At 41.6% G+C, this 17431-nt stretch overlaps 1 protein-coding gene across 1 annotated transcript in view; it reads right to left on the bottom strand.

The window, feature by feature from the left end:
- Positions 1–8942: 8942 nt before the first annotated feature.
- The window catches only part of LOC107043410 (procollagen-lysine,2-oxoglutarate 5-dioxygenase), a 221837-nt gene continuing 213348 nt past the window's right edge, over positions 8943–17431 (bottom strand). The window contains exon 4 of the mRNA XM_015264910.1: positions 8943–9634. Within this exon, the coding sequence (XP_015120396.1) occupies positions 9350–9634 (285 nt within the window). The 3' untranslated portion in view covers positions 8943–9349. The remainder of the gene's footprint in view (positions 9635–17431) is intronic.

Genomic DNA, 17431 nt, shown 5'->3' with positions numbered 1-17431 from the left:
GAGAGAGAGAGAGAGAGAGAGAGAGAGAGAGAGAGAGAGAGAAAGAGAGAGAGAGAGAGAGCCTCCCACTGGTGGGTTCTCCGGGAGTCACGGTGTCATAATGAAACGCACCACTAATCAAAATGTTGCAAAATCTTCAGCCTCAAACACTAACCCATATGCAGTCTGGCGGTTCGCTGGGGACTGCTCTTGTCCCAGACAACATTCCACCATAAACGTAAAGATAACCAATTAATCTCCACGTGAACTTCACCTCAAAATGGAGCGCCAGCATTTCAGCTGGACCTACTCTCTCCGTAAGTTTCGAAAAAGAGTTAACCCCATAGAAATTACCGGATGACTCAGAACTTGGCCCTTCTTCGCGATAATTCTATAGGCTCTCAAGAACGCGTAATTATGCAGATTGACGCACTTCAAAACGTACTTAAATCTCGAAATGATATAAATCAATAATAAAAAAAGGAAAAATCCCCAAAACATTACCACGTTTTTTTTCCGGCAGTAGCTAACCGGAACCTAAAATTGAACCTCGCCATAGTGGGAAAACTAGCTGAAGTCTTCAAACAAATGAAACCTTGAACCTCTCTCTCACACTTCTTCTCAGGCCGTATGGGTGTCCCTAACCAACATCCCCGCATGTTCGTTACAATCAACGCTCTAGACCATGGTAATTACCAGTGTACTTATTTAGAAGTGTTTTCAAGTCATTTAGTGCGGTTTTTCGGGAGGTAAAAGTGTGGCTCGGGAAATGACGTCGCTACCTCGCTACATGACGCCAATACCGAAATTCATGGTCTGAAAGGCAGGAAACCCTCCAGACGAACCCAATTCTGCCTGGTTCAGCTACCTGGCTTTTATCAAGAATAATTTATGCTACCTAAAATAATTAAGTTTAATGAACATTTAATCATTTATGCCTCTCACTCAGGCGATTGATGCTCAACGCTACTTCTTGCTTGCTACCTGTCGCTTGCTCTTTTATATCTTGCTCAATTCTGCGTAATGCCGTCTTGCTACCTATTTTTCGCGATTTTCTCCAACTTACTATGGTTTGAGAGAAAAATGTGCTATCTAAAATACGTTTTGGCTACCTTTCACGCGCTTTATAATAATTTTACCGTTCGAGTTTGTAGAATTTCGGTTGGACATGCGGACGCTATCATTCTGTTACCTCAAAATTTTAATGGTTGGAATCCACAATAATAAAATTATTTAGTCTCTCTTGCGTTAATGAATAGTCTACCTATTATTTTATAACTCGTTTGACACCAGAAGCTAATTATTTTGATGGAGCAAACCTCCATTTCCGGTATAGAAATGCTCCCTTCCGGTTAATCACCTATGTGACTGATTCAAGCTCTCTCGCTCATTTTGCTAGCTTTCCGGCGGATCATATCCCCGATTTTGATACATTACAAATGGCAAACTGTCGGGGGATTATCATAAAAGCTGGCTAGAATCTGAAATCCGAATAATAATCTAGTTCGATTTCTCTCGCACTCATGCTACCTATGCGCGTCCCCGCTCTCTCTCGGATTCGTGTCCACCTCGTTGATAATACTATTGCTTCTTTCTATCAGCTTTGGGTTGAGATGGCTTTCTTTCTCATATTTAAAATTATTATTCGCATATTTTCGAGTCTGTTGGATTTTAATGGATGATTTCAGAGTATTTAAAATTATTTTGAGCCACATTGAAGTAATTTTGTATTTGCAAGAATTTACGACTTTGTATTAATTTCGGCAATAGCGGAACACGTCAGTATAATCATGTGTTATTATTGAATATCGACTTATGCCTATCCCGTTTAGAGTTTAAAACATTGGTTTGTTGGTTTCTCGATCGATGATTGACGTTGTTAATTGATGTTATCGTCCACGAATCCACCCCTCTCTCCACGACCCGCACACTGGGCAACCGAGTAAATCCCTCACCGTCGTAATCCAAATTTCTGCGGATGGTTTTATTATGTTTTTTGTCGTTATGGGATTTTTCGGAATAGTCAGTATTTATTTTTAAGAAAATATGGTTCCGTTTGCGGTTCGTCGATTCCGCGTTGCTAAAAATCGGCTGGCGCCCTAAACATTCGAAGTAAGGATTGAATGAGCTGCTGATTGTTCCTGGAGTCCAGTTTCACCATTATGATTTTTGGCGTTCCAGATTTGTCGATTTGCGAGAACGAAGATAATGATTTGGCTGTGTTTGGATAATCGAGAATTTTTTTTTGGGTTAGGGTTTTTGAGTATTTGGTGAGGCCAAAGAAAAATCATTACATTTGGTACATGGTGCAATTGTACAAGGGGAGTTTATAATACATTGCATGAAACATCATGTGCCGCAAGTGTTTAGAAAAGGAAAAATATACATTTATCGGTGTATGTATGTACAAACCAAAATTGATCAGTGACAGAATCACGAAAAAAACCAATGAAATGTTAGAATAATACAAGCTGAGTAAGATTATGAAATATGAAAATAATAAAATAACAAAATAGGTTAAGTAAAAGTGTAAAGTAAGTTCGATTCAATTCTGAGAAAGCCAATCAACCCATCAATTTCATTCACTGCAAGGACGAGCAGCCTCAGTCATTCAATTCCAGGGCATGCAGTTGGAAGCATTTCTTTGCAAAAAAAATACAGAGATCTCGTGTCAGAAAAATTATTACTGTTAAGGAAAGCGGAGATTCCCGGCGGCGACAAGGGGTTAGGGATGAATAGATAGTTGGGAAGGAAGTGCAGCCTTAGCGGAAGGTAGAAATGGCAGGAGAAAAGGATGTGGGCGGGGCTCTCGTTAGAGAGTTTGAAACAAAAAGTACATAATTGCGTAGAATCAAATTGGTAAAGGATACCGTTGATGATCAGATATCTCATATGGGAATTCACCATTTTCACTTGCATCTTCAGTTTGGTGAACTCCAGGGGACGCCTTTCAGGATGGAAGTCGCCAAATGAATCGCACGAAAGCCTTTCCATCTTCATTTCAATGAATGAGGAGAGGAGGTATCTGGATAGATCCTCAAACTTGCAGTCAGCTCTCATCTGCTGCACTATTTCCGGAATCCTGAAGTCCCAGTATTCCGGTGATAAATTACTCCAAATATCATCACAGTTCATATCTGCTAAGTGCAATTTGAGTTGCAAAATCCAGTTGAACTTGAGAGTGGAGGGCAGCAGATCAGGAGGAGTTGACTCAGCCAGTGCAAGTAGTCTTAGGAAGCAAATTCTGGGGAGGCGATTTTTCTCCAGGCTCAATACTTTAGCTATCCATCTTAGAGCTTGTTTGATCACTTCACACAAAATATTATCCATTCCAGTTTCCAGTCGAATCAAGTACCCAGAAGTATTTCTAGGAAGGCGGAATAGCTTCTTGAGGAAGTGTAGTTGAGCACTTTCCAGCGTCTTGAGCTCACTTTCTCGCAGACCCCATATCGAGCTAATGTAGAATACGGTGGAAGCAATAAGACTCGAGTAAAGTTTGTGGATTCTTTCTCAGGAGTCAGCCTGGATCCTTGTGAGAATACCTAAGGCAGAAGCAGCCGCTGCCTTGTCTTTGTAAGTTGCGGCTTTAGCGGCAGAGGTGCCCAGGGCAGACGAGGAGAGCGTGACACCGAGATAAACGTAGGTCTTTACAATTTCCACCGGAAATCCATTGAGTTTGAAGTCATATTTGGATGAGGGGAGAGAACCTCCTCTTCAGAAGACCGTAACTTTTGTTTTGCTGATGTTCACGTGAGGTTCATTTTTTTACAATATTTTTTGAGGATTGCGTATAGGAGCATTAAAACATCAGTAAGTGCATTCACGAACATTGCCCTGATTAGTGCATTATTCAAAAAGTCGGTGTCACAGCTGGCCGCATCGAAAAGGAGTATGTGGGAAGTACCAAGATGAGAAAAGAATGGAGATGAATTGCCTCGATCTAACTTGAAGACTGAATTGACCCTATCTTTGGCTCTTGGAGGAATACGAGAGCTGGTTACTTCGAGTAGTTGCACATGAGCAACAGGAGGTACAGGGATTGAGAGGTCAAGGCGCAGGGCTAGGTGGTTGGAGCCAATTAGTTCGAAACATATTTGCATGTCCAGTACTGCGTCCAACGCCAGGTTGTTGATCCAAATGAGATCATAAGTGGTAGATCCTCTCGAGCTGGAGAACCTCCCCGGTCGATCAGAGTTGGTCCTACCATTCAAGAGAGTGAATTGATTCCATAAAATGACATTCATTAGCTCCACCCTACGCTCATCTGTTTTTTTAATTAAGGTAGATCGCTCAGCAAATAACGAAGAGCCTTTCAGAAGCTCAGGGGGTAGTTGATCCTCAGAGGAAGCCATAAGCGCATTGACATCACCCCCAATTATTAGAAAATCATTCTCATACCTCGCCTGTAGTTCAGTTATGCTGCGTTGTAGAAGCTCAAGAACTTGCTCCAGTGGGAGAGTCGGTTTAAAATGAACAGAGATCACGATAGCATTACACACTTCATTACCAATCCTGATTGAGGTCGTTATGTATCAAGCCTAATAAGCCACCGCTGCCACGACCTCTTGATTTGCCCTTGAATGCATTCGACCAGATGGCATGATGATTCCTTAGGTTGTGAGGAATCACGTGCGGGGCCTCGATCAAACGCATCGTTTCCGAGAGGCAAATCACCTGGAGATTCGATTGAAAATCAGTAAGAGAAATATTTACTAGGCCACTGACGTTCCAGAATTCAATACTCAGCACATTTAGTTTTTTGAGAGGGTATTCACCAAGGTAAAGTTTTGAGGTTTGGATGAGCTTGAGCGAGGAGGAGGGAAATCACACTTCACCAGTTTCTTATTGACGAGATCCCATTGCCACCAGACTGCGTCAACCAGTAGTTTGCTGTACCCCAGTTTTACTTTGTGTCCTTTTTCTCTCAACCCTTTGGCAGTGGCTCTGAGACAGGAGTAAATTATCTGCTCACGAGGGGTGAAATGGGGATCGATGAAGACCTTGAGATCCTTATGTCTGGCAAGTTTGTGCTTCTCTTTCATTATTCTGTCCCTGGTTTCCCGGTTTATCAGTCTGACAATGAGGGATTTGGAACCGTTACCCACTTCCGTGGCTTGTAAGGTGATATTTTCCAGATGAAAGACGTCCAGGAAAAATTTCTCAATAGCACGTTTAAGGACTGAAGAATCATACTTGAGGCCCTTAATTGACAGGTTATTCACTCTAAGAGACATTTCCTAGAAGTCTAGTTTGCGGTTTAGCTAATTAATTCCCTTTTGAAGTGACTGGAGTTCAACATTACCTGGTTTTCGTTCCAACTTCTCAATCCTCTCCGCCCATTGAGGAGGTAAAGACGCGTTCTTCTGGCTGATTTCCAGTTGCTTTTCCAGGAATGAAATTTTTTTGGTAATCATATTGATCTATTGAGTGGCCCACTCATCTTTTTTTATCATAACTCCTTGAAATTATCCAACTGCTTCCGGACAAGGTCATTATTCTCCTTTGCAGATTACTCAATGGCATCAGTCCTAGCATTTCCCACCAGGCACATCTCATTCATCTTCAACAGGATCGAGTCAATGACCTCTCTGTCAGAATCAGTTTTGACCAGACGTTTCAACTCATCGTGAGGGAAAGGGGTAAGTCATGGAGAGAGGCTGGTGGAGAGGGACAAGCTGTTTGCAGATAGGTGAAGGGGGGTGTTCATTGGGGGAGTTGTGTCAAGGAGGTGATTGGAGAAGCTAGAAGACCCATTGACTTTCTTGGGTATGTGAGGTGAAGGGGCAGGATGAAGGCACAGTGAGATAATATTAGGTTTCTCTTCTGGCTCCGCTCTTTTTCTTTTTTGTAGGTATTCATGTATAGAGCAAATAAGGTTGCTGCGGGGACTTGTCTCGCGTGAAATGGCCTTGATATATCTCCGTTTTGGTTTTGAAGCACTCTGTGGCCCAGATTTTGGAGTGGAACAGGCCCGTGCCTGAGCGAGTATGGTATGCCAGGGGTTGCTGAGCTCAGATGAGCAATTCAATGGCTGAGTTTCTTTACTAGGCGACTTTGCGATCACAGTGTTATTGGAGTGCTCAGAAGAGGAGGAATCATTCGTTTTATCCAGAGCTGGAGACGTGATAAGTGAGGAATCAACGTCTAAAACCATGATTTTTGGAGATGAATGGTAGCTCATGCCCAGGCACAATAGCTTAATTTCAAAAACTGACAGGACCGGCAGGAGAAACTCAAGGAATCGTTAAAAAGTTCAATCCAGGAGCTCTTTTTAAAGTGAAACTATCAGAAAAAGGTTACTGACACATTTTGACTTTGAAACCAGATTAAACTAATTATTTCACTATACTTTCAAATTATTTTCCCAAAATAATCCAATTTCAACGGTCTTGTAGACTTAAATTACGTACAAAGTGGATTTTCCACAATAGATGCCTTTTTGGCATGAAATTACTATTATTTATACTTACTTTTATTTTTGTTCGGGCCAAAGTGTTATTAAATTCTATCAGAAATATTATTTTATCAATTAATATTCGATAATTAAATCTGTTTGGGCTATTTTCTATTATTTAGGGCCAGATAAATCAAAAGAGATGTTTTCTAATTAACAAAAGAAAATACTATTTATTTAAAATAACATAAATTATTGTTCGCGCCTCCTAACACAAAATATTAGTGTGAAACTAGATCAATAATGAACACAGAAGAAATATTAATAAAAAAAATTTCATTAAACGAAAGTACAACTGGTTGTGTGTTTGTCACTCCAAATCACGACGCAAATTTTTCCGGTTTTCTAAGTAGCAAATATATAATTGAAAATAACTTCAAAGTCCAAAAATATTTCCGTTATAAAATTCTTTATAATTTTATCTAATTTCCGGGATATCTAGTACTGCTGCTTCGCCAGCGATTGCTCTGATATTCAATGATGAAATTAGATTAATTTCAATTTCCCTTAGATTCGCCAAAATGGCCAAAAATGGCGGCACTGGGAAAGCCAGTGACACTACGGATTTCCCACGGATTTTCTCAATAATTAATTACACTATTCTTTAATCAATCCGGGGAAAGCAACACTCTCAATCCTTTACTATAATATTTTAACTAGTTTTCTGATGGATCGTACCTCGCTGTGTACGATATTCGCACTCAATAATTCCTTTCTGCCATTGCGTTATTGCAAAAGTATACTCACAGTGGCGAAGGCTAACACGAATGAAATCGGCTTTTCACGATTTCCCTCGTTCCTCCGGGCTCCTTAGTTTCTCCGGGTGGAATCACTCCTCAGACAGCTTCTGAGGCCTGATTATAATAATTTTTCTTACTTAACAAACTACTTAAATGTCTACTAATTAATCTAAGTCTTAAAGTTCTCTAAAGGTTTGTTGTCAGTTGTCGGTCGTCACGCAGAGTGAAGAACATCCGGGCTTCGTTGTCTCTCCGGGGTCAGTTCTTCTCCTCCATATCATTTCCCACCAATCCAAGCCATCCTTCTATTAGTTCCGCCAATGGAGAGTATCCTTTTATTCCTCCCTCCATTTCTCCCCAATTCACCCTCAATCATGGTCTATTAGCACGCCTTGACGGTCAAGGTAAAAGTTTGTTGAACTCTGATAGTGGGATCGATATCCTCTTTATCGACCCACACTCGCCAATTAATGTTGGAGCCAGTGTTTTCGACAGGAGCATTTAAGCACTTCCCACTGCTTAAGCCATCCCAGAGCCTTCCAGGTCCACTCCAGTACTCTGACATAATCCTCTAGTCCAACTCCGGGCCCTCCCGAATACATGGGGAGTCCTCGTCCAGCCCTGTCATACATAACCCCACTTGTCACAACAGTGGGCCATGTGAGTCGTTTGTTTTTCACTTATTCTATCAGATCTCTGGAGCTTTTCTCTAACTGTCGTTACTCCTAAGGGTTACGGGTCTTGTGATCTTGAGTCTCTTATCGGATCTAGGGCTTCAATCTTAGCACTTAGATCCTGGATAACCCTGAGGCATGCTCTCCAGGCGATTCTACCTCTTCTCAGGCAACTCCATAGGACTCCGGGTTTCCTTCCACTGAAATGCCTTTGCTGGTGCTCCATTCTGCTTCTCTAGTCAACACTCCATAAAATCCGGGATAACTTACTAATATTTACAAATCTTCGAAGCTAATGGGTAAGAGAACGAGAGGGTATGCTCTCTCATNTCTCCAGTCAACACTCCATAAAATCCGGGATAACTTACTAATATTTACAAATCTTCGAAGCTAATGGGTAAGAGAACGAGAGGGTATGCTCTCTCATTAACAACTAATTAATTTACTTTTAGTAACTTATTATTTCCAATTATTAATCCGGGTTTTTAAGTGACCTTCGTCACAACATTGCGAATAGAATTCCAACTTAAAACTCGCTATAAACACAATAAATTGAAATAAATACAGGAGCACATGCAGAAGTATGACCAGTGCCATCAGCGTCGAGAGCGGGGCCCCCTTAGATTGTAAGAAAAATGTTTTTCATCTTCTACTTTGTACACCATTACTGTAATACTGTAATGTTGGTTTCCTCCACTGTCATAGGGTTTACCACCCTTTGGGACAGTGTGATAAAATAAGATAAAATGAAATACATACTATGGGGAAATAAGTGTGTGCAATACGCGTGTGCAATCAGCTGGCAACCTAATCTCCAGTCAAGTACATTCGTACCTGTGAAGAAAATTAGCATTTTAACGAAAGCAGGGAAAATAGAGAAAAGTTACCTTCGTGCTGATCGTAACCTGCAAAGAACAGTTTTAACCATCTTCAAATATTATTCTGTCAGATGCAGAATGAATAGAAAAAAAAGTGAATACAAATCAGTGATTCTCGCTAACCAACTAATGTAAATAATCTTTATGTTAGTTATATCAACTAAATAACAATGAAATACATATGATTTTTTTTATTGAAAACATTGTAATTGTCATCAACAGTTACAGAAACTTTTTTATGTAATTATTAAAGAGCTTTTTTTACATCTAATTACAATTTACTTCTTTCACTCAAGTTATTTTTCAAGTGCAGAATAATCTATCCGATGCAATTATGAGATGGAAAAATGAAACAAAAACTATTTTTTCCAATGTAAATACGGTACATATGTAAATATATGTGGTGTTGACCGATAAAAATATGGTAAAATTGAAAAAAAATCAGGACGTGAGTGTATTTTTTTGTTTCACCTCTCTAGGCGTGATCTTTATGTTTACGATTTTTCGAAGTATGAAATATAAATTCTCAATATTAGGATGAAAATCAGTAATGAAAAACTGAACATCCAAAAACGTTCCTTGAGTATCAATTTTCTGATCTTCTTATCTGTATGGAGCTTGCATCTAAGGATCAATGAATGAAATCATTATGTATCGAGTTCCTTTTATCACTCGAAGTCCTTCGTGATAATGCGTCAATCTGCCTGGATGCATTAACATCCAACCAGGTTTAGTATCGGTGATGGAGCAATTGTATCTTAGAAAGCGACAGCCGCCTCCCTCGTAATCCACACCTACTTGGTTTAATGCGATATTTATTGTATATGTTGATGAATCATGATGAGGGCGAAGAGCTGGCTGCTCTTCCGGCTTGTATCGAACGACGAAATTCATCAGTGACCTTGGAGGCTGTAGAAGAAAATCCAATGATTAATTATATATACTAGCGCCGACATGGCGAAAAACGGCCGCGCCATTGATGTCCATCTCTCATTGCTCATTCTCATGAAAATGAGCATGCGCAACGAGAGATGCTCATTGCTTATGCTCATTTCGCATTCAAGTGGAAGTGACATGGCAATTCTACAACTTGATTCAATTTTCCGGGGAACATGAATATTCAGAAACAAAATGACATGAATTCTCAAATTTTCCCTGAATTTTTCTGATGTTTCTCAATTTCCATAGAATAACTGAACTGAAAAATGATGTATTTTATTGATTTTTAGATGATTGGAACAGAAAAATATGGAATATTTGTTTTTTCAATGACAAGATTTCCTGAAATTTCAATGCAACTTGAACACGATTAAAATTACCGTTATTTAGCACGGAAAATTCAGACGAAATTTTTTAACAAAGTATCCTATGACTTTCCGGACCTCTACATGTGAAAAACAATTGAATAATTATCAATGCATAAATTAAAACATTTGGAGGTATACGGATTCGAATTCAGGTGTAGTATGATCCCATACTTCTAGTTTGCCGCCAAGTGCTCTAGCCAATTGAGCTACCGAGGTTTTCTCGATAATGTGGCATGAAACACATGGGAAATTCCATGTCAACTCAGCCACCCTCATTTTTTTTATCTCCAAAAGATTTTTCAACAGTGGCATTTTGAAGTACTTTATGTACATGGAATTACCTTAAAATTTTATTCTCCCACCGCGTATGATTCTCGAGATAATCGCTATCAAACTTCGAATTTTATAACAATCATAAGTTTTGAACGGCGCATCGGATTCGAACGAATGAAAAACATTTTGTTCATCTTTTCCTTTAATTTGAGGAAAAAAATTTTCCAAGACGATGACAGCGCTCAACAATCGATTTTTCGAAGAATTTTTCAGATTTCATTTTTTTTCCATTTAAGGGCCCTTCCAAATTCCATTCTGAATTTTTTTCGATAGAAGATATATATATGTATTGTGAGGTATTTTCCCAAGCGCGTCTGCGGGATTCAGACGCGTGGTTCTCCACGAACTTTCAGCGACCCTTTTGGACTCTCTCAACCCGGAATTAGAACGACGGGAATAACGAGAGGAGACAAAATGCCAAAAAGGGCGCCAGTCCTTTTAACCGCCAAAGGATAAGGTCACACCGTTGAGCCGCGTTCCACGACTAGCTCAGATAACCGCGGAGGCGTGTGGGAACAGGCTACAATGAGCTTACTCAACAATATGCAATTGTTTACAAAACACAAAAAAAAATTATATTTTTAAATCATAAATCAAGTGTGATCTTTCACTCGTACATACGAGAGTTAGGGTTGGATTCTGTACACGTGCGGGAGAGGACTCCCGCGAGCAAAAACGCTATACAAACAACAACAAAATGTAACTAACCTAGTGATACTAATTAACGAAAAGAAATAGTAATAACTTTCAAGATGCGTGGGAGACGCTAAGACGCGAGGATCACCCGCAAGCGACGACGACGCGAGAGCCACGACACAAAAGTTATTGGGAAAGGTCGACGTAACAGATGAGTTAGGACTAATTTTCCCCACAAAAGAAAATTGGTAATAAAGATCAAGTAGAGAAACTAATAAAAAAATCAAATCAAGAGGTAGCTGGAGGCTGCAGAGTGCCGCGTCACAAGCAGACTCTAGTACATTCTCAAACGGCCCCAAAATGGGCGCCGAAGTGGATTCACTACTGGAAGGACTCGTGCACTCACAACGAAATAAGACGCTCACCGTGATTTCGCGAGAACACCAGGCAGACTCGTCTGGACCCTCAGTACGGCGACGTCGGAAAATAAAGCCAGAACAAACAGGCACAACACCACCACGTACTTTACTTTTGTTCGGTCAAATAGCTCGGAGAGCGAAAGAACTTAAATTGCGCAGAGCGACTTGATCTGAATAAATCCCAGCGAAGAGTGTTCGTCGGGGCCATACATCAGCCCGAGGAACCCCTCGATTTCTCCTCCCCCCACCCGATCACGTGATAGAGCGCGAAGAATCCAAGGGATTCGACAATTTGAGTATTTTTACAATGGTTCTAATTCCAAAATCCTNAGAACAAACAGGCACAACACCACCACGTACTTTACTTTTGTTCGGTCAAATAGCTCGGAGAGCGAAAGAACTTAAATTGCGCAGAGCGACTTGATCTGAATAAATCCCAGCGAAGAGTGATCGTCGGGGCCATACATCAGCCCGAGGAACCCCTCGATTTCTCCTCCCCCCACCCGATCACGTGATAGAGCGCGAAGAATCCAAGGGATTCGACAATTTGAGTATTTTTACAATGGTTCTAATTCCAAAATCCTTAGTCCCAGAAGCTGGGACTTGCGCCTCGCGGTCGGTGGATATGATCCGCGTTGAGCGGCGCAGGAGTCAACATAATCCGATGCTCCCTCAATGTTGTAGCATCGGTTTTTTATTGAACGGCCTTGTGCCGCCGTTCCATCGGTGAGGTGGTGGGAGTTCGCACGTAGAGGCCTGAGATGCCTGCTGGTGTGCGACGATCGTCTTTCGCGTCCTACGTGGTGTGAGTCTCCCCGACTCGGTGTGTGCGTGCGCGTCGGTGTGCTGCTCCTCAGCTATCGCGCCGTCTTGTAGCTCTCCCCGAGGCTCCGCTCCACTCCCTTTGCCACAAAGCTCACGTAACCCACGGTGAGAGTGATCTACAGAGTTCGAGGGAATGGAAAGAAGGAAAATAGTCAAATAATAGAAATAAAAATAAATTGACAGTTGTGGCTCTGGGTGATCCGACTCCTCGCTGGGGTAAACGACTAATTTTCCCCCCATGATCCGCGGTCAGTTCAGGCAAGGAACAGTACATGATTTTTATCATGTTACAGTATATATTCACCTAAAAAATTATCTCAAGATGGAAGAGAGAACTAGTAAAGCAAGAAAAATAAAATTCTCGTAAAATTTGAGTTTTTTCCTCTTTTTTCAACAGTTATATTGTGCCGACGAGTGTCGTATTTTCCTCGATTGGTCGTGCTGGGGTTTCTTCTTTCGGATAATTACCTTGGTAATAGTTGAATACTTAATAATCTCAGGATACGCCAGTGACAGGCAGAGGTTAGGGTTGCGTAAAGCGACAACTGAGCACTGGAGTACCTGAAGTACCAGGAGTACCTGGCCCACCAACCACGACCACCGAGAGACTGGAAATTATTCCTGGAGAATAACTACACACCTGGAGAACTTCTCATGCTCCGGAGAGATAGTGACAACAACGCCTAGGGGGCAGCACAGTCCGGACAGCCCTAAACTTGAACTTGGCTATGCAGTGGGAGGGCACGGATTCCGGATCTACATCGCCCACTGGAGTTGAAATAACTCCGAAGAAGAAGGGCATCACTATCCGGACCCTCGGAGATTAGCGCGGCCAATACGTTCTTTCATTGGCCAGGATTTGAATGTGGAGGTCAAAGTCAAGTTCTCCTGGCGGGGCCACTGAAGCACCAAGGAGTAAAGGCACCCACGGATTGGCTGAACAAGGCACGCTACCGGAAGACTCGTCCGGACTGAAGGCAAGTGACTAACAACTTCACTTCGTTTTCAACCGCCGCCAGAGCCATGTTTTTCTATTTGTGTGGGTCTCCATTTTTCATGTTTTTCGGGGTTTTTGGCGACTGCGAGAGGACAACCGAAATCTCATCGTGAAAAATAACCGAGAGAAAACATTTTGGAGCGACCTTCGTATATTATTAGAGCGTGTTAAGAGGGATTTGATCCGGAGATATTAGGCGACGCGGAGAGGCAGCTGAACAACCACGTGGCGAGAGCAACTGGTGGGAGAGGACTTTACGTTTCTGTAAGTGCCTCAGAGTATTTCTGATCAATCTTCCGGTGTGGCTCGCGTAGCCTAACTTAATTACAATTGTCACTCGGGTTAAATAATTATTCGGAGGGACTGCCGGGTTATTCGATAGCGCATAGGGGTTATCGGTACCCCCTCGGGGGGAGCTTGTGATCAGACATTTTGTGGGGAATACGTGCATCTGGCGGGATTCCTGGTATATCCTGAGGGGAGTAGATACGCTATTCAGGCTAGAGGAGTTCGGGGCGAATCCTAGGAAGAACTATAAACTATTCTATTTAGATATTTTCGCGGGAGAATATTCCAATCTTATTTCCTTTAATGGACCGTGTTCTCCGGAAGCGGGAGGGATTGTAGAGTCTTGGTGTTTTTAAGAGTAAGAGGCATTGAGAGGCCCATGCCTGGCCTACAGGCTGGTGATCCGCGTTTCCAAATTTTCTTGGTACGCCAATAATTCAGTCGTTTTTGCACGGCTTCTGGAGGCCATTGGCTCTGATCGAACTTACCGTCATTTTTTGTTTACATAGAAGAGAACTACCGGCTGGTTCCGGACTTATTATTTTGTTACATATATTTTGTACTTTGGAGTTCAGTTTTTTTTACCTAGATTGACTGCAATTCCAGTCAAGAAGTATTGGATTATTATTTTGGTGTAACAACCCACATTTTTCAAATTTAATAGTGTTTCCTCGACTGATGAAATACCATATTTATAGAATAGAGAAATCTGTAAATATTTGAACCTATTCTTTCTTTATTAGCATATTGTAAGGCTTCCCTTCCCACGAATGAAGTACTTAAGCTGATTTAGCACGGGCACACCTGATAACCATGTAGTAAGGGTATGGATTACACTCGTGCCTCTGAATTCGAAGAGCTCTCAGGAAAGTATTTCTTATGGTTTTTCTTGTTTTCGGATGTGAGAATAATGGGGAATTCGTGGGTTCAGGTACGATATTGATACCAGTAGGGAATTATGGGCTTCTAATGGGAGTTATTGAAATTTGTTCGCAGTTGGCTCATACTCCTTTTGCACATCATCACAATCGAACTGTACGACCTCACAAGCTTCAGCCTATTGAGTCATCGGAGACACCGCTAAGATGTATGCTTCCAAATAAATAGTAGCTGGGTGGGAATATAAATAAAAATAAATACCGACGAGTGATAATCTTTGAAAATCTGCATCGGCACAATATAATACTTAAAAATAACAATCACTCTGAAATAATTTTTTTCAATTGTTCGAAGGGACACACAATGGACTATGTCACAAATCATCTTCTGAGTGCTATAAAGTAGATAAGCATTGGAAAAATCGATTGAAAATGACTTATTCAATGGCAATATATCTACAACACGAAACAATAGATGCAAAATAAAAGCAAATTAACATTAGAAAGAGGAAATCTATTCTAATTCTAATTATAATGCAGTCAACAATGGATCAGGCAATTCATTTACATGCCACAGAAATGGAGCTCAAATTCCAGTCAGTGAAATGAGGACATTGTATCACTCAGGGTTGAAACAAAAGAAGGATAAATCGATCGATTAACATTATCAGACTGTAAGCTATTAGCTGTGAGAGATGCCTCAAATGCGCCATCAACGTTTCATTACGGTGCTTATGGTTGACTGTGTCAATTAATTGCATCAGTTTATGGTAAAATTTGATTGGTAATCTAGATGAATAACAACCATTGTGTATAGTCATCCCCGTTTTCTCATCTTCATTTCTGAATTGGGGTAAGGAATTTCTGATGTTTATGATAGAGATATTTCTAGGCGATTTACGGAATAAATTTACTTGTATTTTCAGTAGGATGCCCCGTAGTGAAAGATGTGCAACTCCGATGCGAGATGCAGGTGAACAAGGACACTATGGAACCAATTTACATCCGATTTCAGGGGAAATACACTTGAAGTTCCCCTTCCTACCATCGACTACTAAAATTTGCGGCAAATGCCGAACAAAAGCTTCAATGTATATCGTGCCATCTTTTCCTCCCATTTTCATTCTGAAGAATCAAAATCTTCAAGAAGACGTCTCTTTCCCAGAGGTATCAAAGACTGAAGCAGAATTTGATGATTCCACCTTGCACATTCACTAACTGAATTTTGACTGATTTGTTGACTGATCATTGAGATCAGGCCGATCTTTTCATCTTGATGATACAAGCGTTTCAAGTCACGATGATTTACATGATTTTTCAGGTGGATACTTCGATTTAACTATGGATGAGGATTCAAATAGTGACCACAGTGACTATGATCCACCAACATCGGAACGGTATCGTTCTCCCAGAGAACTGGAATTGGAGGAAATGTTGAATGAATTGAAGGAAAAGTTTAATGATTTGAACTGGTACGCTGAGCGCCTGCAAATTCTGATAATTCTTCCTCAATAATGGAGTGCCCGAAAAAAAGCTCTCGAATTTGGTATTGCGAGGTACATGATGGAGAAGACAAAAAATTGAGAGAATTGAAGGGACTATTTGCTTTACCAACTGCAAGGAGGGGTCATCTATTATCAGCAAAAAATGCGCAGTTTTTATCTGGAAAATTGTCGGGATATTCCCGGGATAAAAGATAAGATACCCATTAAAATTAATGGAGAAAAGAGTAAAACCGAAGCAAATGGTACTCAAAAATTTGAAAGGTGTCCATCGAAAGTGTTAGGTATGTATTAGACTCTCGGGGCATCAGTCAAGGAAGACGAAAGAAGCGTGAATCATCAGGATATGGTGATAGGGAGCCCAAGAAGCCCAAAGGACTAGGGATCGCCCTACCAGCCAAGACGTCTGACCCTCCGGATAATAACCGGGGTTGGGAGACAGTGGAGGAAAGAAAGAAACCAAACCGGACTCCTAGGACGTCACCAAACACTCTCGGAACTAAAAGGATAACGGGCAAATTAGCATGCAGGTCCGATGCACTGATCATTCCCCCGAAAGATAAGGTAAGGTAGGTAAGGTAAGTATGCCGAGATACTAACCAAAGTGAAGAGGGATGTCCTGTCTAACCAGGTGCTGGGATGTGTCGACAAGATACGCAGAACAGCCACAGGGGACATGCTTATCGTGTGGACAAAAGACAGTGCCAACAAAGCCTAAGTATTGCAAACGACCATTGGGGGTCTCCTCGGAGAAAAGGCTGAGGTTCTTAGCAAGGGGTCTCAGCAGAATATCCAGATTAAAGATCTCGATGACACGAAAGCAAAGGAGGAAATCCTGGCAGCCTTGTGCAAAACAGCGGGCAACGAGGTCCAAATTACACTGGATGCCATAAAATCCCTGTGAAAGGCCTACGGAGCGACACAGACGGCGTTGGTGACACTACCTGTGCCCGTAGCGAAGAAGATCTTGGGTGACCGTGGCAAAATCCGGATAGGCTGGGTTAATTGCGGAGTGAGGAAAGTGGAGAGACCGGTTAAGTGCTTCAAGTGCTGGCACTATGCACATCTCGCCACAAAGTGCACGAGTACAATCGACTAGTCCAGGCTCTGCGTCAAATGATCAGCGACCGGCCACAAGGTTTCAGACTGCAAGAAGCAGCCCCGATGCGCTTTGTGCCTCGAGAAAGGCAATACGGAGAATTGTGCCCACATTGTTGGTAGCAGTAAATGCCCAGTGTATAAAGAGGCACTCCAGAAGGTCCTCAATAAACGACGATGAAGGTACTCCAACTAAACCTCAACCATTGTGAAGATGCACACGACCTGCTTATGCAGACGGTGCGGGAGTGGAAGTTTGACCTTGTCATGATCTCAGAACCGCATCGACATTTCGGCACCCAATCCTGGATGACTGATGTAAGCAGGAAGGCTATAATCTGGGCTTGTGGGATACAGCTAGTCTAGAGCACTGCGGACAGTAGTATACGAGAGGGCTTCGTCAAAGCTAAGGTTGATGGAATC

This window comes from Diachasma alloeum, unplaced genomic scaffold (assembly GCF_001412515.2).
Source record: "Diachasma alloeum isolate Michigan unplaced genomic scaffold, Dall2.0 Dall_scaffold_00569, whole genome shotgun sequence".
NCBI classification, from domain to species: Eukaryota; Metazoa; Arthropoda; class Insecta; order Hymenoptera; family Braconidae; genus Diachasma; species Diachasma alloeum.
This window is presented reverse-complemented; position numbering and strand designations above follow the sequence as displayed.